We start from the raw sequence: 26,289 nt of genomic DNA, 5'->3' as shown, positions 1-26,289 counted from the left end.
TTTTTTGGAAAGCAGCCTATCAATGAACTATAAAAAGATGCTTACCCACCGTGGCTCCATGGTGAAAAGAGTCATACATACAAAATACTTAGAAGAGTGCCTGGCATGCAGTAAATGCTAAAAAGTATGTCTTAGAAACTGTAAAACAGATCACTTGCAGTTTATCAGATGTTGTTAATACCAGCATATTCTAACTATAGGCCACTTGAATCTCCTGAGGAGTTCCACAATTGTCCCATTTTCCTTGGTCTTTTTAGAAGAAAGTTGATCTAAGGTAACCAATTCCTTCTTCCTCAGCCTGGCTCAAGTCAAGAACTACATTCCAAAGTGTTGTACTAGAAAAGGGCTAATAGTCAGAAATAAAGAGTGTGATAGTAGGGCTGGGGCATTAGCTTTGTGGTAGGGTAGTAACTTCTCACTGGCAGAATCACCTACAATTCTTTTCCTCTGCCATCCCACTGAGCCATCGATACCAGATTCTTGTGTGGTAATTTTAACTTCTAGCTCACTGCCTCCCACCATTCATCAAAGGCTGTATTAATAGAAAAAATGCACAAGATTGACTACCTAAAGCATATATGATGCTTTTGTAGATTGCTTTGAACTGAGTATTGAAACCACATTCCTAGTCACTGTGGAATTCCTCTTATATAGTACTGAGGATTTTCCCATTGGCGGACACTAGATGACAGTCTAATACGATGCGGGGAGGGGTGGGGTCGCCATTGTTCACTTGCAGTGAGAGAATTCCTGGGACTGTGCTCCACCACGCCCTCTAGAGGAAGGCCTCCAGGCTGTCTCTGCATTAAGAGCAGCTGTGCTTCTGGACAACTGCCTTGTTATACCATTTTACAAATCTATGGATCACCAAGTGATTTATAATTTTATTTCTCTCATTGAGAAGACTTTGCTTTTTTCTCTCTGCAGCAATTCCTTCAGTTACTTCTTTTCAAAATTGTATTGTTATGTGTTTTTAAAATTACTTCATATTCCTTTTGGGACAAGACAAGGTAAAAATATAGAGAAGAAAATAAATTAGGTATAAGTAATTTGAACACTGTGAGATACTGAGAGATATGACAGGCTCTTCCTAATGAATAAAGATGGTTCTTTCCTCCTTCCTCCCCTCCCTTCTCTCTCTCATGCTGAAATTAACCTCCAAAAGTATTTGCTGAGAGGCTTGGTAAGTAAATTCAAAGGAATTGTTTTTAACAGTGGTGCTATGATAACAATAGTTACAATGAGGATGATGAAAAAGATCTAGGAAATAAACATCAAAGAACTTAATATTTATTTGTAAACTACATGACCACTACCTAGAAATCTCAGTCTAAGAAGCAACTGCTAGCCACCTTTAAAAATATATCTTACCTGCAAGCAACAGACACTTTCCTATGCCAGCCTGGTTGCCCACACTGGGTGCTGGCACTGACCAGGACATGTGATTTAATTCTGGCAGGAATCTCAGGAATCCTGATGAAGTACAACTTGATTGGGAATTTCATTTATATTAAAATGACTGGTTAAATGTTCTCTTCTGGAGGTCAGAAAATAATGTGACATAAATCATTTCTCAAGGTTTACTGCAGGAGAAGGAGAACTCATTCATTTGATTCTACCTATTATGTTATTTAGGGACCTTGTTGAGGGAGAAACATGCCTGAGGAATGCATGCTGCCTTAATCCTTGTGTGACTACATCTCTGCCCCAACTTAGACATCAATGTTGCTTTACCCTTCTCACACACAAGACTGTGGAGTACATTGAGGGCTGAATACATGCCAAGGGTGGGGAACAAAAGGATCAATGATACCTAGTCTTCTAGTCTCTTTCCCCAGGGAGCACAAAGTTATTTCGCTCATATTGGTCTCCAGCTGAATGTTCTTTAGACTTCCACTTGAGGGTCCGAACCAACTTGCACAGGTTATTGAGAGAATGATGTCTTTACTATGAGAACTCACTCATTATGTAGAATTCAGAGTTAAAGTTATTTAGAGAACTATGTAGTTCCTAGATAAATTAAATCTACCCCCTCTCTTCCACTTTACACTGTGGTTCAAGGTTAAGGCCCCTTCATATTCCATGACCTGATCTCTAACAATCTTCACATAGTCCTCTCTTGCTACTCCCTGCACACATTCTTTCATTTGTTCAATCAATGTCTGGAAGTCTCTATATTTCAGGCATTGTGCTTGGTACTGGGAATACTGCTCTCCTGGAGTTTAAGTTCACGGAGGAGATGGACATCAACCAGAGGATCACGTAAGCCAGTTCAAAAACTAGAACATATTAAAGGGGGGATGGCCCAGCCAGAGTCCCAGGAAAGCTTTCCCAAGGAGTGTAGTGGGAAATTGTGGCCAGTGGAAGGAGGGTGGGAGCTTTCAGGTAGAGGGCATAGCCAGTGCAAAGGCCCAGTGTGTGGTCTGACATATCATGGATTAGTAATAGCTATTTCTGGCACCTGTCATTCCAGAGCTGGGCTTTTACAAACCCTCAGGGTGTTTTTTCCATGTGCTGAGTTGAACTGGATGTAAGAGTTAGGTGGGGTGCTACCTGCCAAAGTGCATATCCGAAACATAAGCAGAAGCAGGAGAACAGTGATCAAACTGTGGCACAGGGTGCAGCAATACTGCTTATTTTTTAGGAGTTTTGTTTTGTTTTAAAAAGTCCCTTCTTAAAACCTGATCTGGAGATTCTGTAACTATATAAGAACTTGTCTGACTGTCTCTTGATATCATGTAGAGAATTAAAAATATTTTATTTGCATTCCTCGTAGCCATGTTTTTGAAAGATTCTTATTGATCATATATTTCCAGATGTGAGAAAGCTTGCTTTGTACCTTTCATTTTAAGGCTAAGTTTATATTTCCCAACATAGCAAAATCTCTTCGATATTCAATAGTGTGTTCTAAATCATGAGATACTATATAGGCAAGTAAGATGCCAAACTCTGTGATAGGGAGTTGATGGCTTTGTTTGCTGATTGTTTATTCCTTCTTCAATGTGAATGTTTAGTATTATTAAATCTTGCAAGTATCCAGAGTTATACTATAATGACCCATGTCTCCAGGAAATAAGATGAAATTTAGAGGTAAACACGACTTCACACAAAATGTTTTGTTTATACTAGTTCAGAAATGGCCATGAGGTTGCATGAGGAGGTTTGAAGCCTTCCTGGCCCATTTCTATTTTAACACTTTAAAAATTTTCTCACTAAAATAAAATAACGCCCCCCTTTTATGCTATCACTGGAAATTCAATTAAGTTAGAAGACAGCTCCAGTCAGTGCTGAATTGAGTGGGCAGACAGAAACACGTTCTAAAAGAGCTAATTTTGGTCATCTCCATGTGACATCATTAAGCAGTACTGAATCTCTTAATCTATACTCTTGCCAGTCTTCCTGGTGACCTAATTGCTAGAGAAAGGAAAGGTAGAGGAAGGCTAGAAGATCTATGGTTGGTTAACTTTTGGGAAATGCTGAAATATTTTCCAAACAACATAGATTTTAAAGATAATTTAATATGGTCCTACTATATGCCAAATAAAAGAAGCAAGTGAGCAGTTGCAAAGTAGCATAAGGGGAACATAAAGGATAAACTGGTAACTTAAAAAAAAGAGAGAAATAAACTTGGTCATTGTTTCCTCCTTCACAGAATTAAAAATTACAAATAAAGGTCTTGATTTATTTTGAGATGGTTTTTGCTTACTAGACTCATGACATTTCTTCTCAGACTGGACAGTATGAGTCGTAGCTTCATTTTTGTTTTTTATGCACTTTCACATTTGATTCTCATAATAATTATATGAACTAGATAATGTTACTCTCATTTATTTAAGACAAGGAAACTACTACAGAGGTGAAATTGTCACAGGATCCTTGGGGTGTCGCTTTGCCAGCCAGAAATTCTGTGGCCAGTGGTACCTTCTGCCTGGGTATTGCTCACACTTCTGGGCTTGTTCCACCCACTTGGTTCGGCAGGCTGTGCTTGGTCTGTGCTACCAGCCTGGATCCCACACCTGCCAAGGGTGAGCCAGGTGCAGAGCAGTAAGGGGTGTGTGAACGAGTCAGCGTGGGGTCTGGCCACTGCACACAGCCAGGCACACTGGCTGCTGAAGCAGAGTGGGAAGCTCCAGGCTCCAGCATGGGTGCTGACTCTGTGTGAGGCTGCTGCTGGACCAGATGCATTGTAAGCGGTTTCTGCTGCGGTCACTGGTGTCTGGACAAAGGGAACACTGTGGCACCTGAAAGCTTAGAGATGCCAGGAACTGTAGAGCTCCAAAGAGGGTGTTACAGATCTGGCTCGGGGGGCCTTAGGTCTGGGCTCCCCAAAGGGCCACAGCTCTTCTCTCTTTCTCATTGCTTGCAATGTGGTGAGCAGGTGGGAGGTGTGTTTCAGCCCGATTTATGTTACAACTATTTCGGTTCCAACATTCAGTAGGTCCCGAGTTCTTGTCTCGCCTCCAAGAAGAATGAGGTATGCAGACAACTGGAGGGTGAGCAAGGTGGAGAGGAGCTTCATTGAGCCACAGAACAGCTCTCAGGAGACCTGAAGTGGGTAGTTCCTTTCCACAGGCAGGCTCTCCAAGTGAGTGTCCAGCTCTCAGTGGAGAGGAGACCTGTAGTGGGTAGCTCCTTTCTGCAGGCAAGTTGTCTGGACGAGGAGACCCATAGTGGGTAACTCCCTCTCACAGCTGGTAGTCTTGACTTCTGTCTGAGTCTGACTGAGTACCCAGTTTTTCATGGGATTAGAAGGGAGAAAGTGCATGGTGATTGGTCCATGGATGGCCATTGGCGGGCCTGGAAAAAGCACTATCCAATTGATCCAATGGTCATCAGTGAAGTTATCACTCATATCCATGGACTTCATCTGGAACTGGCAGCCCAGCTCCCAGGCTTCAGGCCATCCCTAGCCTGAAAGTGGGGTTTCACTGGGGACCTACGCCTTTCCATCCAGGAACCTAGTCAGCCTCCCACTGACATCATGCCTTCCATAGCCCAGGCTGTTTGCACCAAAGGGCACCTGCAGGCCTGCATCCAGCTGCCCTTAGCTCACCCCCACCTGCTGCCTTCCTCCTGTGCTCCTTGGCGCCCAAAGTCTGGAGGGGGCCAAGGTGGGGGATTGGTGTGTCAGTGCTGCCCCAAGTGTGCACACACCTGGCTAGGTTGTGACAGTGCCTGGGCTGAACCTCGACCTTGATCCGAAATTGGAGCAGGTGCTAGGAGTGGAAGAAGGCCCTTCTGAGCCTGCAGAAGTGGGGGTGTTCCCAGCCCCCGAGAGCCCTGGGATGCCAGGGCACGGAACTGCAGCTGGGTGGCTACAGCTGCCTTGAGAGCCCAGGGCTCCTACCCCACCAAGTCAGTAGGGGGCAGGCTCCCTCCTGTTCCCAGCCTCCACGGGTTCCACAGTCCCAGTCACGCCTCCCTCTCTGCAGCTGGCATCCTCACAGCAGCTAGTCCAGTCGGGCAGCTGTTGCCATCAGAATGACTTGCTCTAGGCTACAGAGCCTGTAGGTGGCAGAGACAGGAACTGAACCCAAGCCTGTCTGACACTAAAGACTATATTTATTCCATTCTGGTGGCCTTATAACTGCAGTTAGCCTTACTGCAGCATGCATCATCAGAACCAGGGCCTAGTCATGGAAGAGCTCACTCATGATGTGTAGCATACAACCGCCCAGAATAGCAGGCCTTTGGTAGCTTCTCTTCCTGTCCCACCATCACCTTTCAGCTTCCTGTCATAAGACTACCCAGACGTCACCCCTAGTCAGATGGCTTTTTTTAAGGGAGATATCCTCTGCATTCCCTAAAGCCTTCCTTTGTTAATCTCTTCTTTCTTTTGTATTTAAAAAAATTCTCCATTTAAAAAACATTTACTGAATTATCAACACATTGATAACCATGTGCTATCATTGCTCTAGGTGGTACAGCTATATCAGTAGACAAATAAGAGAAAAAACACTGCCCTCATCAGATTTACTTTTTTGTGTGTGGAGAGGAGCCAAACAGGTAACTTACAGAAGGTGTTAAAATGTGCTATGGAGAAAATACAGCCAAAAAAGGAGAACAGGAAGTGGGGTGGGAGGCAGCTGCAATTTAAAATAGGATGGTCATGGAGTACCTCATCGAGAAGGTGACATTTGAACAAAAATTTTGAGAAGATGAGGGTGTGATCCATGTAGATATTTGGGGGGAGAAGTTTTCAGGCATAGGAAGTGAGGTTAAAAGTCCCTGAGATGAGAGAAACCCTGTCATGCTAAAGAAAAAGCTAGGAGGCCAGCTTGACTGAGCAAAGCAAGAGAAGGGAGAGTGCAGTCATGGGGGATATAACAAGTAGGGTATAATGTGGCTTTTTATGCTAACTGTAGATTTTTGCTCCTCTTTACTGTCCACTTCCCTCCTCCCCTCACTAGACCTTGGTCCTTGTGAGCCTGGTTTTGTTTACATCAGTATCTGTCTCAAGTGGATACACATAATTCTAAACCTAGATTATTTGCTTTTATTCTAAACCTATATTATTTTTATTAAAACACACACACACACACACCCACACACCCACACACACCCCTTAGACAAAGACAGACTGGTTAATCAGCCATTCTATTTCCTACCTTGGGTTCTCACTGTATTTCCGAATGGATTTAGAGGGTCTAATAATAGAATACATCATGTTGACACTTATGTGAACCAAGTGCTATGTAGGTAATTTGTTTGGTTAGTCTCTTCTGTTGCTTTTAATCACCCTTAGAGGAAGGAACCACCCACATGAAAGCTTTCCCTTTTTTCCATTCTCCTGTCTCCCTTCATGTTCCTCAAGCATCCTCACCTTTGGTCAATGCTTCTAGAACTCAGTGTTTATTTTCTATCCATCACACTATTGCTAAGAACTACAGCTTTCTGTGGATCCTCTCAGCGTGTTAACCATCACCTCATCATGTTTGCTTCATTTTCACTTTATTTCCTTTAACTCTTCAATGGATCATGCAGAACAAAATTTTTAAATGGAATCCTTGTACCTTCATTTCAGATGAGGTTCCAAAGGTTAAGAACCATAGCACAGGGCACAAGCCACCTCACGTTGAAAGCAGGGTTCTAGCCCACCTATGCAGGACATGTGAGGCAGTGTGGAGTGGGACCTGTCAGTGCTGGTCCATCATCAACCTCAGAGCTGTGTGACGGAGTGGGAGCAGCTTGGCTAAGAGTTCCTTTGAAGGGTCCTGTGCATCAGGCCCTCCCTCATGGAGAAGATGAAGAAGAATCTGCTCCTTCACTTTAGACCAAGTAAAGTGTGGATCTGGGAGAACTACTCAGATCTCTTGACCTGTGTGTCCTGGAATTTAGGACAAAGGGGCATGGTACCTTACTCAGGCTGGAGAGGCTGCATGAGGAGTCCATGGTTGGTTAGCAGCTCTGAATGGGCACGGAGAAGAGAGACAGGGCCACACTGGTGAAGAGGAGCACTTCCCCCATAGAATAGGCAAAGGTGCATATTTTTCCAGACATAATATGGTGCCATGAAAATAATCTCACTCAGGAAGAACACCTAGAGGAGCAAAGAATTCCCCAAGAGGAGCCGACCTTCAGAAGTTTAGAGGTTGCAGGGAGAAGGAAGCAGAAGACCAGAAGAGAAGCATGGCCTGCACCAAGGGAAGCAGTCACAGGACAGTCAGGGATTTCTGAAAGCCCTGCCAGTGTGCCCCATGAAGCCAACATGGCAATTTTTATTCTCCTCATCCAGAGGACACCTAAGTCAGATTACAGCCAGCCTATGAAGGAAGGTCCTTCCTTACCTACCTCTCCCTTCTTCTTCTTATGCCATTCCCCATAAAGGGGGCCCAAGCCAGCAGCTAGGAGTGGAGGAGAGGATGGAGCCAGGCCAGGGAATCAGACACATTCCCTGTCTCTTCCCTACCCCCACCTCACATACCCCAGTCTTTCCAAGTTGAGTTAGACCCACACTTGGGGGAAGGGAGAGGAAAGAAGTTCTGGACTAAATTCACTTTTTTGAGTTTTGACATTACATTTGACAAGAGTTTTTAATTACTGACACAAGTCTGTTCTTGAGGCTGAAAGGGACCAGATGACATTTATTATATGAAAATCACCAAAATGCCAAGTAATCTGTTGGAAATTTCTTTTAGAGACCAAGAAAAATTATTCAATAGATCTCATTTGAACAGAGAAGAATGGAAAAAGTAAAAATTGTTTTTTGCTAACCTACCCAGTTTAGCTTATTTAATCAACAAAGTACAAAGGTAAAAGGTATTTGTAAGTTTCAAGCTGCTGATTAACTTATCCGGTTAGTCAGACTCTGTCATCTAAGATTTTGCCTTACTCCAATGTAAAACTGAACCTAAAAATTTAACTTATTTTCTAAAATAGAAATATTTCCATTTGGCCTTTCATTCTGTCACTACAGCACCTATTGGCATGGCACAGGCTTAGACTTATCCATCTAGTTTCTGGACAAATGTGTAATTGCTCTCCATCAATTTACCTGCAGCACAAAGAACCTTTAAACACAGTAGTGACATTAACTGGATAATACCGACCTTCAACCACATCTAAACACATATGAATCAGCCTCATCAATCTGTGTGGTCAGGATAACGTGGGCACTGACCTTCAGCCCAGCATAAAGGAGACATGTGGTGTGAAACCTAAACCTAAACCCTGCATAAAATTGGTTTCATGTGGGAGGCAGATTGTTCGGGACATGTGCTGACTAAATGGGGAATAATAATGTGTATTGTTGGATTACTGGTCCAGAAAGGGTTTCAGGACTCCCTTGGGGAAGATGACAGTAAGCAGGACAGAGCTCATCACGCATCATGTGGTGAGCTTGTAGATACTCAATAATTATGAAATAAACTGAAAAATAGGTCATCCGATAGCTTTTACCCTGAGGAACCTCATCCCAAAGGGGAATAACTGAATAGACAAATATCCAATGTAAACTAGTCATCAAGAAGGCTGAGCTTGACTTACAGGTGACAGATAAAGAAAAAAGAGAAATCCTTTTAACAGTCTGTTTTGTGTACCCCAGGTGGAAGGTGGTGAAAAAGATACGATAAACAGAATTTCTTAGGATTCAAGAAAAAGCATTGGAGTTTTGTATGGATTCTGTAGATTCATACCTACAGTGAGAATTATATGATAATAGTGTTGATGGCGGGAGGGGTGGGCTACAAATGCAGGAGGGGTTTCTTTAATTTATTTCCAACTGAGGAAATGTTAGCTTCACTCTCAGATGCTGCATGTCTCAGGAAAACACTGGTCTAAAAAAGGGAAGAGATTAATGTAAGCATAGCTGTCATGTTTGACCTTTTTGTGAGACCTATAACAGCTTCACACTAGAAGGGATTTATTCAGTGTCTAAAGACATTTATTCAGCACCAACCATGTACTCTCTGAGACAGTAGGACTCAAGGTCTGAAGTCTGTCTGGGCTCAATACTGGCTCATCTACTTTCTACTTGACTTTGGGTGAGTTACTTAACCTCTTTGTGCCTCAGTATCTTCATCTGTAAAGTGGGATAATAATAGTACCTAAGTAATGTGTTGTTGGGAGGATTCAATGAGAAAATACCTTCACTAGTTTAGAACAGTATGTGCATATTGGAGGCAACCAACAAATATTAATATTTTTGCTTAGTGTTATTATATAATCATGTCAGTTGGTAAACATTTTTATGTAATTGCTAGGAAAAAAATGGAAAGGTCCTTGTATGATTGTTCTCTGAAAACCTTTTATTTAGCCCCTGCATTTATGCAAACAATCCTGGTAGGCCTCCTGTTGTAGCACTCTCCATTTCTACCAATGCCCATTCTAGTTCAGACCATATCACTTTTTTAACCACCTTTGTGATCATGGAAAATAAACTTAAACCACTTTAAATCTATATCATTTAGTCTTCTTGCTCCCTGCTCTTGCAACTATCACCTACCATATACATAGCTTCTGTTTTCTTGACATTTTCCCACATACTAAAAAAGCCATACTGGCTATTTGTTGTTCAGATCACAGCCCCAATTCATAGCCCATTAGTTGATATTTAAACACAGTAGTGACATTAACTGGACAACACAAGCCTTCAGCTACATCTAAACACATTTGAGTCAGCCTCATCAATCTGCATGGTTAGGATAACGTGGGCACTGACCTTCAGCCCAGCACAAAGGAGACATGTTGGGCTGTGGGCTATGAACTGGGGCTAAATGGGTTGAAGCTCATCTTTACCTTGTTCCACCCCACCTAATCAACACTTAGCCTTCTCCCAACAAGCAATATCAGAACTCCTGCTTGTCTTCTCATGTCCTGTGCTCATTTTGTTTTATGCCTTTGCTTATGATGAGAATGTGAAGATCCATTTCTCATCTTTCTTCCACCTGAGTCAGTATTTTCTTCCAGACCCTGTGTGAAGACTTCTCTGATTCCCCTTCCTTTCCCCCAGCACTCACTGACTTTTCTTACTTTTCAGCAGCAGATACATATTGATAACGGCAGAAACCATTGAACAGCAATTGAGGTGCCCTGTTGGCACCTGAACACAGGCATGGCATGACTAGCAAAGGGGTCAGAAGTTGCTGTCACAAACAAATCACTGGAGCCTTCTCACTGCCTTGCAGACTCTCTCTGGCATTCCCCTGTTAACATTAGAATCCAATACCCCATCAACTGCTGAACTTCTGATTACTTTCTTCTAATCTCATCTAATGACATGTCTTCTGGGTTGATCCCCCACCATTTCTGACATTCTTACTCATAAATCAGTAGTTTTGTTGCATCCCCTGGGCAGTTGCTTCCTTTAGTCTGTGCCCCTCAGTGTCTGATCATCCACTTGGCAAGGATCGGTTCTGTCTACCTGGGGTGTTGGCTGAGGATTAGAGGCAGACTGGACCTAGTGTTTTACTCTAAGTATCCAGGAGTAGAAAGACCCAGATAGTGAGGACCAGCTAAGTCATTAGAAAGGGCTTAATATTAAAATCAGCATCATCAGGTCTAAGGGTCATGTGCAGACATAACAATAGGAGGCAGAGCGAAAGGGACTGGTGGGCAGTAAAATAGGAGGCAAGGCAAATGGGTCACACAGGATCACAAGCTCTGTAAGCAACAGGAGCCCTGTCTGTCTTGTTCATCACTGTATCCGAGCACCTCAAAAGTCCCTGACACATTGTAGGCACTCCATACTTATGAGTTTTATGAATAAGTGTCTTGGATGATTGCCACACTGGGTTGGCATCTCTTAGGTTACGCAACTCTTAGCCGAGTCATAGCCAGTGAATTGAAAAGCACAACAGGGCTCTCTCCTCAAGGCTATGGAAGCTCCTGAATTGTGTCTGAACAGCCCCACCCTGGATTCATCAAGTGTCTCTGATTGTTCCACGTGGACTTGTCTCATCTCGCCACTTAGCTTGTCAGCCTGTCTTCCTTGAACTGCGCTGAGAATGCAGTTGGGACTCAGCAAACACTAATTGGTTCAGGTTGAATTGAGCTGGGCTTCCCTGGATAACTCTTGCAGTTTGTTATGAGTTATTAAGTTCTCCTCCCCTCGTTAAAGAATATTGCTTTCATGACCTTCAACATTTGTTTAAAAAATATCCTTTCATCGAGGAAAAAATAAGAATTGGATGCTTGCAGCCAGACATGTAGCTTCGTAATGATGACTGGATTATAAAGCTCATTACATCTTAGAATTTAGAATGAAACCACAGCCTTTGAAGTTGGTTTCCATGACATGCTTCATCTCGCTTCCTTTCTTCAAAGAACATGCAAAGGTGAATCCTACCAGCTTCTGAGGCAGGAAGTCATCGTGTGATTTCGCAATTACCCTCCAGTTTGCCAAGACAAAATTTGGATTTTTCAATAGTAATTCAGTGATTATTCCAAAAAGATAAGTTTACTTAGACATAATCTGCCACTGGTTTAACGTGAGTTTTTTGACATAAAAAATCAAACAGAAAATTATTCCACACATAAACTATTGTTGCCATCTTGACAGAAATCCAGATTTGATTTTGAAAAGTAAGAGATACCTACTGTAATTACACCTAAGCCTTGATCTGAAACAAGGCTTCTTGGCCTTGGCACTATTGACATTTTGAACCAAATGATTATTGGTTGTGAGGGCTGTTCTGGCTTATGTTGTACAATGTTTAGCAGCATTCCAGGCCTCTATGCACTAGATGCCGGTAGCACCCTCCCACCCTCTTTGTGACAACCAAAAATGTCTCCAGGCACTGCCAAAGGTCCTCTGGAGTGGCAAAATTACCCTGGTTGACAACCACTTATCTAACACAATCCTCAGGTCCAGTGTGGTGGAACCTTATTTTACGGAGGTCTTTTGATTCTGCATAGACTTTCCAACTATATCGTCTTAGTGTGATAGTAGATCAGGTAGCACCTCCCCGCCCCGCTTTTAAACAAATATGGTACTTGACTGTGCTTTCTTTCCTTCATTAATACTAAACCTATATTAAATTGTAGGCTTCTTAAGTGTAACAACTGCTTTCTTTTGCTTTGAATTTTGTCACAGAAGTATGAATTGTGTTTGTAAGCACTGATATAAGCACTTAGTGTGTGTAGACTAACCCCATAAAAATTCAACTAGAAGAAATTCATGTCTGCTTTTAACTAGCAGAATATAAATGCTATGAGGACATTTTGTTTTTCAGTTTTGTTCATTGCTGTATTCACAGCACCTACAAGGGTGCCTGATATATAGTAGGTGCTCAATAAATATTTGATGAATGAGTTATATTACTTTATTTCTAAAATAAAGTGGAATGAAGTCCTTCCCCTATTTCATAAAGGATAGCATTTGGAGTCCTTAAACTGGGGATCAAAGCTCTGTTTAGTTTGCATTTTCCAGTCTTCATCCCTGCGTTTTCAATACACAATACCACCTCTTTGATCCAAGCTTATCTACTGATGCTTTCTCAAATGCCCATAAACATCTTTGTCACTGCACAACTGCTCACTTTGTTTTCTCTGTTTAGAATGTTCTTTCAAGCTCTCCACTGAGTCAAATATATACAATATATACTTGAAAGATCAAGTTATTTCATCTCTCCCAGGTAACGTTTTCTGAGCCCATGAACTCATAAAGAATTTTCAAAGCCTAATACTTACTGGTTTGTACCTCCCCCTGGGCATTTTAATTCTGTAAAGTACACCACCTTTCATCTTACTATTTTGAATTATTGTTTTTATGTGTGTATACCTTCTCTTCCAAGTAGACTGCAACCTTCCTGAAGGCAGAAATATATTTTTATCTTTTTTTTCTTTAGCATTAAATAGTCTATTAAATGACATCTACATAGTGAAGGGACCTTATTCTTATTAATTCTTTCATTCATTCAGTTAGTTATTCAACTAATAGTTTTTGACTGCCTACTCTGTGCTAGGAGGCAAAACAAATATGGTTCCTGTTCTCATGGTATGTTTGGACCAACTGGAGAAAAAGTGGTATCTAATGTAGTGAGAACTAAATTTAGTCATAAGACTGTGGTGTGAATGCAAAACACTGTCACTTATTAGGTATGTGATCATTTAAGCTCTCAGCGTCTCAATGTCCCCGTCTCGCAAGTGGGAACAATAATGCTTGCTCTGTCTACCACCCATAATAAAGAAGATCAAACCACATTGCCTTTTATGTGCAGACACTTCTAAATGACAGGGTATGGTGGCTTTAATTTGTTCAGAGATTCTTTGATACCTGGAGACTAATTCTCATCCCCTTGAGTATAAGATGGACCTAGTGACTTACTTCTAGTAGATAAAATAAAGCAGAAGTAATGACATGCAATTTTGGAGACAAAGCCATAAAAAGGCAATATGGCTTTTGACTTAGTCACTCTGTTTCTTGAATTACTTGGTCCAGAGGAAGCCAAGTGCCATATTGTATGCAGAGCTATAGAGAAGAACATGTGCTGAGGAACTGAGATCATCTATGTGCTAGAGCTTAGAAGCAGATTCTTTAGCTTCAGTCAGACCTGCAGATGACTGAAGCCCCAGTCAACAGTGTGACTGCACCTCATGAAAGAACCCAGGTTAGCACCTTCCAGCTAGGCTGCTCCTGAATTTCTGACCCCCAGAAACCATATGCAACAATACATGTTTTGTAAATTGCTAAAATTTGAGTTATTTTTAATGCAGCAATGGAAAACTAATACACAGGATACTAGATTTAAGGTTTTATTATTTTGAATATGCTAATACTTGTTGAATGAAAATGCCATAATTAACTGTGGTTTATTATCGGTGGTGAGTTAAAAGTAGAAGAAAACAGGCTTCAAAAAAAGAAGAAAAGAAAATTACAAAACATTAAGAACATGAGAAAATCAGATGGATGTGAAACTTTTGATGGGTGGTTTGCAAGCTTTTCTGCCACTTGCTTCATTTTCTGAGAAGTATCAACCTGTGACAGTGACTGCAGGCTATATGCCAAAGGTTACCAGACAAAGGAATTGTTCATTCCTACTGACTGCTTTTGTTTTATTCCATTTCCAATTTTGAGCTAAAATTGATAGTTTTAATTAAATGAGAAATGAGAGCCTTACTTCTGCTTTACATAGAATATAAGCTTTTTTGTATTAGAGAGTTACCATGGTTCTTTGTTAGACACAAAGGCCACGGACATGGGAATTTATGATGTGTTGCGTCAATGACAACTTTTGAGAGTCATTGCCACTCCTTTGCCATAGTATTGCTGACCCAGGCTGACCTCCATTATTAATGATGCCTCAGATGGGAGGGCTGAATTCATAGTCCTCGCTAGTCAACTTCGTCAACATTAATTTGAACCAGAACAAATTTAAATGTAAAAGGATTTAACCTCCTTTGGCCTATCCCGATTTACATCCAATCTCTTAAACTCCCCACTGAGAACATTGTTTTGGAGAATGACTATCAATTTATTAACCTATTTAATAATAAATACAGAATTTAAATTCCTCACGGAATATTTATTGACCTTAATTTTCCCAGGGCTTCAAGTAAAGGATTTTGGAAGTTATGTTAACCCTTTGAAGCCATGAGAATGACACTTTAATATGCTTAGGAGTTTCTTTACTAGATGATGAAAATGTTTTGAAATTGGCTGTGGTGATGGTTGTACAAGTCTGTGAGCATACTAAAAACCATTAGATCATACATTTTAAATAGGCGAGTTAATGTGACTTGAATTATATCTCAATAAAACTGTTAAAAAATAAAACTCGATTTCAGCCGAAAAAAAGTCAGAGCTAAGAAACAGGCATGAACCATGCAAGTTTGCTGAAATTTTATCTGCTTGGTTAAATGATCTGCTTGGTTAAATTAATAGCTCAGTGTGAAAACATTCTTACTTGTAGGTGATACACTGCTGGCTGGAGAAGGTTGGGTGTCAAGGGTAGATTCTGTAACAGTCGGTGGAGGGTCTGTTGTGGACATTTCAGAACCTGAAAGGATTAGAAAGAGATTTGTAATGAACAAAATATCGCAATAGAAAGATAAAGTATTGCCTTAGTTCCTAAATACATTTTCCTTTATTTATTCATCATGTAACAAATTAATATATTGGGGGCCTATTATGGTCAAGGCAGTGGGATATCATGATGAATGACAAAGACATGGGATTGTCCTTAAAGGGCCGATGGCCTAGAAACTAGGCAGCCAAGCATTGTGTTGAATACCATGAGAGTGGAAGTATAGGTGGCCACAGGAACGCAATGAAGGTGCACCGATAAAGACTGGGAGGTCTGAAAGGGCTCCCTGGAAAACGTTACACTTTACCAAGACCTGGTAAAACTATTATAGCATTTAATATTTTGAAGTGTTTGATAAGTAATCATGTAGTTTACAAAATCCATAAACTCACAAAAATTTTTATATCAGCAAGAGTAGAAACAATGATACAACTATCCAGTTGGATGTAACATTAGTAAACTTGTGATGTTATTCTGCTTTCTAAAATGTCAACTTTTGTCATAATATTTTTGTTTGGCTACAACTTGTGTGTGTGTGTGTGTGTGTGTGTGTGTGTTGGGGGGAGTTGAAATAGAGGCTAGAATGTGGTTTTACTTCTGTTTTACATTTATGTCAATTCCTTAAATCTCCATTACTGTATTTAAAAATAGCCCTATTGGAAGGACAATTTACAAATGCCAGCAGGCTCTATTGACTTTAGGAACATGTGGGTTAAATGTGCTTAGATGATTTTGAAGTTAGAAGATTTTATGTTTGTAGATATAATGTTACTGCATACAGTGTTACACATCTGAAGAACTACATCAATTATCTGGATGTTTAATTGATAATTAAACTATTGGTTCTATTCTGTAATGTACTTTAAGGGACAAGTATATTTTACTTACGTTATGTCACTGGATAGCACATAGCCCAGTGGGAGGAATTTGTTTTTCTAAGCTAGATGCATGTATGTTCTCTTCTCACTATTAGTAGCATTGCTATTGCCATTGGCTGTGGGTGGCACTCATAGCTAGCTCTGACCTACCACTATATGAACGCTTTTGTGCAAATAATCTCTGAGGAGGTGGAGGACAGTCATATGGGAAGTACATGATTGGTTAACAAAATGACCATCCTTTTTCTTCATATATCCCAAATAAGTTTGAACTCTTCAGCATGACACACAAGTCTAATTATTGTTTGAGCTGTCATTACACTCCCAATTTCCTGATGTTGCCTATCATTTTTTCCATCTCTCTCAAATAATACCCTCTATCCAATAAGCAATGTTTCAACCCAATTTCTGAAACACAGTATTCTCTCTGTGACTTCTGGGACTTCTTGGTCTTAATTCATGTGGTTTGCTGACACTTTCTTATCCCCAAACTTCCCTGAATGTACCTTCTCAAGCTGAGGAAGCCTGGGGATCTTTGTGATGTGCTCACCCCTCAGTGTTTAGCCTAGCAAATGCCTCATAACTCTGTGTCATCGTGTATGCCCCTCAAGGGAAGTCACTGTTTTGTTCCGCACCATATTTATGGATTCTGGCAAATGGAAGTAGGTGAATCAGTGCATGCAAATTTACTCTTAACACTGAAAGAAAGAAGACCAGCATTAAGTGTGTGTCTGACAGCTGGTGGATCATAAGCATTATCTTCCAAAGTGCTACCTTAATGAGACAGGGCATTGGCTTGGAAAATAAATGCCTGGACGTTTTTCTCTGTATACTGATTGAAATAGAGGTTGGCAAACTATGGCCTATAGTGAAATCATGTTCATAAAATTTTATTGGAACACAGTTTTACCATTTTTTTTTTTTTTTTTACATATTGTCCATGGTTGCTTTTGTGTTAAGGTGACAGAGTTGAGTAATTGTGATAGAGATTAAAAAGTCTACAAAGCCTAAAATGTATTTACTATCTAGCCCTTTACAGAAGAAGGTTGTCAGTTCCTGGAACAGAAGATATTGATATGTTATGCTCAATTTCCACAATGGGAAACTTTTATTTTTCATTGATTGAATATTTCAGTTTTAGGATACTTTTCTGCCATATTTCATCACCAAGTGATTTTGTAAGCTGAGGTGTTCAGCCTCATAGTGCATTAATAATATATTATTGTAAGATGTGCATTTTGAGATGAACACTTTGTCCTGTGACAGAGGTGAAACATAGCATTCAACATAAAATATGGGGCCTAAAAATGTCTGTCTAGTTTTAGATTAGACTGTAAAGTGGAAACTCTGCCTTGGTCAAAACAAAACTCAGGGGGTATGAAAAGAGTGGTTAAAACCTAAAAAGGAGAAACAGTTTCCCAAAACCCAAATGCAGAATTTAGCAGAAACACCTCTGCCAGTTTCCAGATCATTGCATTTACCATAATGTCATAAGACGGTAAGCTGTCGCCTAAAGCCACTTCATCCGTTCCTGGGTGTGTCCATTCGAGTAGGCCTGGCAGGGCTCTCAGAACCAACCTCATGGGCAGCAGTAGCCATGGGTGTGTCCCACACGGCAACTGGCTTAATTCTGGGGTTTCCTCAGAGCTTGTATAAGCCCTTATCTTGTCCACCTAGAAGTAAGCCAAATCCCAGGGTTTGCTAGGTCCTTTCTTCTCAAAGTGTTGTCCATAGACAAGCAGAATAGGTTTCTTTCAGGATCTTGTTACAAATGCAGAATCTCAGGTCCCACCTAGACTTACTTAATCAGAATTTTTGTGTTTTAGCAAGATCCCTGGGTGATTTGTATGCATATCAAAGTTCTCAACTGATACTCTCAGGAAGGATCAGTCACGGGTATGAGGTCAGCTGCACTGAGAGAAGTCATGAAACAGGAAGTATTTGTCTGGCATCTTCCACACCAATATGCAGTGGTCCTCCTGTTCCACTATTAAGATATCTTTTTGTTACTCCTCTTTCCACATGCTAAGACACACATGCATACCTACACACACATACACCTACACGCCTGTCAATGCTTAACTCTCTTTCTATCCCAAAGGTCTTGATCTCAACAGCTACAGTCAGAAATCCACTTAATAAACAAATCCCTGTCAAGGGTGATGACAACCAAAATATTATCCACCCCAGGGGGTATTGTACTCAACTTTTGGATTAAAACAAGACAAAATATCTCCCACCCACTCCCTAAGACAAAACCCACGAAACCCAGCTCTTTAAATCTGCCAAAAATAGACTCAGCATTGCCATGATTTTAGACATTTTGACAGGCTAGCACGGCAGGTTTTTTTTTTTTTTTTTTTTTTTTTTTTTTTTTTTGAGACAAGGCCTTGCACTATTGCCCAGGCTGGAGTGTAGTGGCATGATCACGGCTCACTGGAGCTTCAGACTCCTGGGCTCATGCAATCCTCCCACCTCAGCCTCCCGAGTAACAGGGGCTAATGACATGCGTCACCTTGCCTGGCTGATGTTTTGATTTTTTTAGTAGAGACAAAAGTGTCACTATGTTGTCCAGGCTGATCTTGAACTTCTGCACTTAAGCAATCCTCCCTCTTCAGCCTCCCAAAGTTCTGGGATTATAGGCATGAGCCACCGTGCCTGGTCCATGATATCTTCGAAAGACTTTTTTTCTTAGTGGTAGTTACTGTGGATCGTGGGAATTCTGCAGGTCCTGGTGGGAATTCTGCAGGTCCTGGTGCACAGAGAGCTGCCTGAAGAGTCACTGATCACCATAACCCTAATCCCATGCCCTTTCTGAGTTTTCTAGAATAGGGATCACTGAGCGCTAGAGCTTCTTGGGAGACCAGGCATAGGTGGAGAAGGAATCACCTCAAAGGGCTGTTACCTCACAGTCTCCAACATTAATACCCTTTTCTGGAAACAAAAGGGAGCAAAGAGAACAAAACTTCTTCCCCTTTCTCACTATAACTTTTTCCTACTGTGTAATATTCTTAGCATTTCTCTAATGTAGCACTCAGGGATGGCAGATTTTTCTTCTGTGTCTTCATCTCAGTATCTTGTCTACAACAATAGGTTCGTAAGGCAATGATTCTTGTACCACACATCAGAAGTTTACTGTGGCGTTCACAAAGCATCCAGCAGTACCATCACAGACAGAGAACATGTGTAGAAGTAAGTGTTTAAGAGCTTGCAACAACAGGGAGACATAATACAGTGATGACATTGCTTTATAGAGCCTTGACTGCATCTTCTAAGTCAGTCACATAGATAGATTCCAGAGTGGGATGAGAATGTAAGCTTTAATTTTGAGAAATTGAACTCCTCAAGATTGATTTTCTTTCATATTTGATCACAAAGGATAAAGACTCATTTGGCAACTTAAAATTAACCACCTGTTCAGAGCCCCAAATTATGCTAGATCAAGGTCTGCCTTATACAACTGGAATTATGGTATGTTTTCAGTATGAGAATCAGTGTTCTTCCTGTTACCTAAAAAGGTATTCATTATTTTCTGATACTGCAATCAAGCACTGTTTCAGTATCAGAAAATATTAGTTTTACAGACACGGTTCTGCCTATAATGGGAAGAGGGTTCTCTTTAGGAATTTGAGTTTTGGGATCCTTTAGCTCACGTCCTTAGATTCTGCCAAAGCTACTGACAGATCTGTGTGAGAATCAGCTACCTCCACATTGTTCCAAGACTGCAGCCCTATTATGTCCAGCTTTCCAGGAAGGAGTTGACTTATTCCTGAGGGAATTAGGTGAAGTTGAGTAAGGCTATATATAAATATATCACAATTTCTGAATGATTAACTCAAAGTACACAGGTAGATGTGTTCATACATATACATATACATACACACAGACACACAGGCAGGGCTGCAGGAGTGATGCCAATGCCCCAGCATCAGAATCACACCTGCTTCTGAGTAGTGGGGATAGATTTGTGTTGGGCATACACTATTCTTCATAACCAACCACTGCATTTGTGAAGGAACTGGACAGAACCCAAGATGTGGATTGGGCCCTTGGAACAAAGACAAACTGTTTCCTTCTTAAATTATTCTGTGTTTTTATGAGTATGTTATAGATTATGATATCTCTGAAAATAGGATGTGGTTAAATAGATTAATGCTCCTGTAGAGTTGTAATAATGATTTGCAAATATATTTACGTTTTATAAGGTTACTGTTAAATATGAATATTTGACAGTTGTCATTACTTCTATTTTTCTTGAGGCATATCTGTTGTCACTGTATTTATTGAGGTATTAGTTTATCTTTTATGTAGTAAAATCTTTATTATGTTGTCTGGTTCAGGGTAGTAAATACTCCGGTTAGTCAAATGATATAATAACTACAGTAATCCTATACAACAATTTTCAAGTCATAAAAGTCTTCTATTGGCTAAATATTGTGCTTGAACCTAGGGATACTACAATTATTAAGATACAATCCCCATTTTTATGGTATTTTTATTGTACACATCTTATCCCTTCCTAAGTATCAAAAAGTATACATGTTGTACATAATGGAATGTTTCTAAGGATGCAGAAGGAATTTTAAGGTTTTTTAAATCTTTTTTGATCATCAGTATTAGTATTAATTTTCATTATGTGATGGATTAATAAAATGCTAGCTAATTAAGAGTTAGATGAATTAAATTTGAACAAAATTTTGCAGTATTCAGCAGAAATTCTTTGTGAAAACATGAATCAACTATTTTATTTTTATTTGAAGAATTCTTTTCGCTGGAGTCCTACTTGTCAAAAATGTTTGATAATTTGAAATAGTTATGAGTTACATAGAAAGTTTTCTGAGATTAAAATGTTATGGATGTGATAAGCATTTTACTTGTTCCCATTAAAGATATTCTGAATTTATGGCAGTCTTGTCAAATACTTGTTGAGCTTATTAAATAGACAACTCACCTAAGAGAAAAGTGATCTTTTCTGATGAGGTGTTCCACACTTTATTTCCTGGGACTGGAGACAGAGCCATACACCAAATGGTCAAGTTGTCTGATTGGGCTGGTTTATTACTATGTACCCTTGTTAAAACAGACTTCAGTTCCAGAAATCCATCTTTGCCTTTTCTCTCTTCATTAGTAATATATATTCCTGCCAGACAGATAAGAACATGGTTAGTCACTAACATTTTATGTAAGAGCCATACAATAATGCCAAGGCACGGCATGATCCATTTATGGTAATGTCGAGTCTAAAGTGTCAAATGGCAGCTTCTCTGCAGTGAGGGTCAATTTCAGCAGATCTGGAATTAAATTGAGCTGTTTGCTCAAGCTTCTACATGTCATTGATCCATGGTCAGGGTATAAAACATATTGATCAATAGTGTTGCTTTGTTTGTGACCATGTGTCCAAAATGTTTTGAGGCAGATTATTCCAGCTCACCAGCATTGTTTGTTGACAACTGTGAGACTGATAATTTACACCTAGTCTAGGTTAGACCTTGGGAGAGCTCTGCTGTGGAGTCTAGTTATGTTGCAGGAATATACCTAAGTGACCAGTAAAATATAAAGCAATCTTGGTTGGGACTCTGTTTTGGACTACCCACTTCTGAGCTCTTCTGTATATGCATCAGTAGTCTTTGATCTGAGAGAGAAAGTGTGTCTGGCTATGGCCCTTAGAGAGGGAGGACAAAGGAGCTCATATCTGACTTCTCTGAACTCCTGGCTGTAAGTGTAGGATAGGATATGCTGCATATTGTAATATTTCTATTACGTTGTCTCCTCTTCTTGAAATAAGCTGTAGATTTGTAAGCATTGCATTTTGGGTCCCATGAGTCTTCTTTAGAAATCAAACTCTGTTTTAAACTGTTATGTTTGTATAACCTCCAAATAGCATAATAGGCAGCAGAAAATTAATGTAAAACCAACTATCACTATATGTCAGAATTTTCTGGATTCTCACAGCTTTTTCACATTAAAGATTCTTAACACCAATTCTGATGTAATTATTTACCAAAGTAATAGCTAAATGCAGTTGTGTGCCTATGCAATTCTGACCACAAAATCTAGCCTCTAGTGTGGTGAAATCTGGGCGCTTTGCCTGTGCAGGGCTTATTTAACAGGATAATATATTTATAATAACTTTTTTTTTTGAGACGGGATTTCCCTCTTGTTGCCCAGGCGGGAGTGCAATGGCACGATCTTGGTTCACTGCAACCTTCGCTTCCTGCATTCAAGCGATTCTCCTGCCTCAGCTTCCCAAGTAGCTGGTATTACATGTGTCCACCATCACACCCAGCTAATTTTTTGTATTTTTAGTAGAGACGGGGTTTCACCATGTTAGTCAGGCTGGTCTCGAACTCCTAACCTCAGGTGGTCCACCTGCTTCAGCCTCCCAAAGTGCTGAGATAACAAGTGTACGTCACCGTGCCTGGCCTATAATAACTTTTAACCTATATTTTTAGAATTGTATTCTGTCATTGTTGTAGGTGAATTGTTTTTTAAAAATAAACTAATAAAACCAATAATAATCTCAAAATGCATCAAGTGACCAATACATTCATTAACATAAGCTTTCAATTTTATCACTTAAAATAATTCAGAAAGAGGCGCAGGCCAATGGTGGCTCCAAGCTGTAATCCCGCGCACTTTGGGAGGCCGAGGTGGGCAGATCACGAAAGTCAGGAGATCAAGCACCATACCCTGGCTAACCCCAAACAGTGAAACCCCCCGTCTCTAGCTGAAAAATACAAAAAATCAGCCGAAGGTGTGGCGGGTGCCTGTAGTCGCCAGCCTACGGGGAGGCCTGAGGGGCAGGAGAATGGCGTGAACCTGGGAGGCGGAGCTTTTTGCAGTGAGCCCGAGATCCGCATCACTGCGCTCCAGCCTGGGCAACAGAGCGAGACTCTGTCTTAAAAATAAAATAAAATAAAATAAAATAAAATAAAATAAAATAAAATAAAGATAATTCAGAAAGAGTTGTGTGACTCAGTTGTTATTGAAGACAGATTGAACTTTGAGGAAAAATGACTCAGGAGAAAGGAGAATGGCTGTTGGTCAGGCAGGGACAGCTGAGATTATTCTGGTAGAGGCCGTCATAGTTACTACCTATAAAAACATGGCTTTGTGAATTATCACCTGAGCTTGTCTTGATGTGTGTTCCTCCTCCAGGAATTTTTAATCCTCCTGGGGAACATGTGCCTTGTCAAGGAGCCAACTCTTTTACGTAGGCTTCCTCTAGTGCTTCACCAGCACCTGCCTTAGATCCTCACATAAAAAGGTAGAAATTATTTATTGGCTGATGTAAAGCAGTGGTGCTGTTAATTGAACATATTGTATTGAAATAAGAAAGACATGGAAAAACAGGTAACTATGTTATAAAGGCAGAAAACGTTTTAATAAATATATGTAGACTTAAACTTTTTGTCCTCATCTAAGATATTCCTTTTACTGATAGTTAAATAAAATGTTTGGATGTTGTTTGTCTAAATCAATTGTATTTCTCTTATTCTGGAAAATGTTACACTCCACCCCCTTGGAAGAGCCAGATGAAGCATCAGAAAATGACATTTGGTAGGCAGAATGATGTTTTTCTTGGAATGAGAATCATTCTTAAGTGCCAAGATCAACTTGGGCAATGACAATTTCTGATGTCCTTTGCTTTCTTTCTTTTTGTACAGAACTTATTTCCGTTGTTTAATTTCCTTACCTTCTTTTTCATCATGAAGAAGACTTCCATCTATAAACCATATGATATTTGCTTTGGGAAATACATTCTTTAGTAAGCAGGTAAATGTTCTCTGGGGTAAAGACAGAATAAAGGTTATTTGCAAATTCCTAAGAAACTGGTACTCCTTACAACTTACTAACATCATATAACATAAGTTGGCAAAAAAGAGTTCTCCACTTTTAGCTGAATAAATAGAAGGCAGTGTCTACTTTTAATATAGGTTGTGTTAGAACGTGCACTATAAATGGGTTATCTCCTATAGAGATGTTATAAACTTCCGACTATACTCCTAGGTCAACTTCAGGATTAAAGATCTAGGACTATACTAATGTTCCAAGTCTGGATTCTGGGTTCTGTTAAAGAGAAATCTTAACTCTGTGCAGGCAGAATAAAATAATACTAAATGGAAACCAAAGAATAGAAGGAAAAAGCAAACAGAGTCAAGAGAAGAATAGTCTGTTAGATTTAAAGTTCAAGGGGATCTACATGTTGTTTCTGTGTCCCAAGTAATGTACGACACTATTTGTAACAACCACAGAAACCAATTTATATAAATATCCTGCTTTTTACTTGTGACACATTTTCCTAATTTTTAGAAAAATTTTATTGGATTAATCTTGAGGATAGGTAGGGCATACCTTATTTTTGCCATTTGACAGATGGAAAAATCAAGGCACCCAGTGGTTCAAGGAAGTGGAAAATAGTTAATGGCACAATTAGAAACGATGTCTCCTTAATCTCAGTCCAACATATTTTTTAATAAAAACTGTATTGAAATAAAAACATGAAAGAAGTTGCTATGTTATGAAAGCAGAGAACTTAGATGCAGGGCTAGTTATGTTTTATTTTCAATGCTATGTTTGTTCTTTGGGGGATGATACTTTCTTTAACAGTCTAGTGAAAACATCCAGTGGGAATTATTGGATTCCCATTGTTTTATCTGAGACTCTTCAAAATTATCATTCCATTTATAATTACTTGTTTTCTCATCAAGAGATGTATATATTTTACATATGACCAGCCCGAGTTCTTAGTTCCCAGATATTTTCCACAGTTAATGAATATGCTAGTTAACATGTAAAGAACAATTAAATGTATGTGATGATTTGGGTGTCAATCCACAGACTAGTTACTCCTAAGAAGTCTGGGCCTATGGAGCTGAGAAACCACACTCAAGAATGCTAAGTAACATTTTCCTGGTGAAATCCTACAGAAGTTTACCATTTCTCAGTACATTGCTACCGAAATCCCAAAGAAACAAGAGAATTTCTGAGGGGGTTGTCTAGCATATCCAAGATGCTGGGTGACAAACACTATAGTTCCCAATATTCCCATCCATTCAACGCTTGCCTTTCCAGATAATGGAGATACATACATGGACCAGGGATGCTATTCTCTCCACTAAAAAATTAAAAGCAAAACCAGATCCTCTAAAATACATTCTTGTTAAGTAAAGGAGAGTGTTCAGTTTAATTTAATAGATGCCAAAGATTGATTTTATCTCCAGTTGGTCCAGGAAGAGATAAAAGGTACAGGAGGTAAAACTTTTTTTTTTTTTAAAGAAAAGATACAAAGGTTTGCATTAATGCAGTGACATTAACCATTCTCATGATTCATTTCCTTTATCTTTAGTTAACCCACCAAAGATGACGATATGGTAATATCGGGAGTAGGTGGGGGTGTTATTATTTTATGAAGGCAACTGGCTCACTGAAGAACTCTTTTGTTAACTTCTAAAAATGTTGAAAAGATTTGACTTCCATGAATTCTCTAGATTCAGATTTTCTGAAATGGTTCAAATTTCAAATATTCTATACTCTCTGTAGACTTTGTGTTCCAAGATTTGGTTTAGAAATGTGGTTCATGTTCTAAAACTCCTACCAGTTTCATTCCAATTTTGAATCTTTTTCCCCCATTTTTTTTTCTATTTTAATTTAACCATCAACCTCTACATATTTTCTGCCGTGCCATTTCTTTTCTTTTCTTTCTTTTTTTAATTTTATTTATTTATTTTATTTTATTTATTTTTTTGAGACAGAGTCTCCCTCTGTCGCCCAGGCTGGAGTGCAGTGGCATGATCTCAGCTCACTGCAACCTCCACCTCCCGGGTTCAAGTGATTCTCTTGCTTCAGGCTCCCGAGTTGCTGGGATTATAGGTGTGCACCACCACACCTCGCTAATTTTTGCATTTTTAGTAGAGACGAAGTTTCACAATGTTGGCCAAGCTGGC

The 26,289-nt window shown here is 39.9% G+C and overlaps 1 protein-coding gene across 2 annotated transcripts in view; it reads right to left on the bottom strand.

Annotated features, from left to right (window-relative positions):
- Positions 1-26,289, bottom strand: part of CD96 (CD96 molecule) — a 110,237-nt gene that overhangs the window by 32,443 nt on the left and 51,505 nt on the right. For both annotated transcript variants that reach the window (XM_017882382.1, XM_017882393.1), the window contains exons 6-8: positions 24,039-24,129; positions 21,294-21,482; positions 15,345-15,437 (exon numbers count right to left, since the gene is read on the bottom strand). In XM_017882382.1, the coding sequence (XP_017737871.1) occupies positions 15,345-15,437; positions 21,294-21,482; positions 24,039-24,129 (373 nt within the window). The remainder of the gene's footprint in view (positions 1-15,344; positions 15,438-21,293; positions 21,483-24,038; positions 24,130-26,289) is intronic.

The sequence above is a fragment of the Rhinopithecus bieti genome, unplaced genomic scaffold (genome assembly GCF_001698545.2).
Source record: "Rhinopithecus bieti isolate Rb0 unplaced genomic scaffold, ASM169854v2 scaffold_777, whole genome shotgun sequence".
Taxonomy (NCBI): Eukaryota; Metazoa; Chordata; class Mammalia; order Primates; family Cercopithecidae; genus Rhinopithecus; species Rhinopithecus bieti.
Note: the sequence above shows the minus strand (reverse complement) of the source record. Positions and strands in the feature narration are given on the sequence as shown.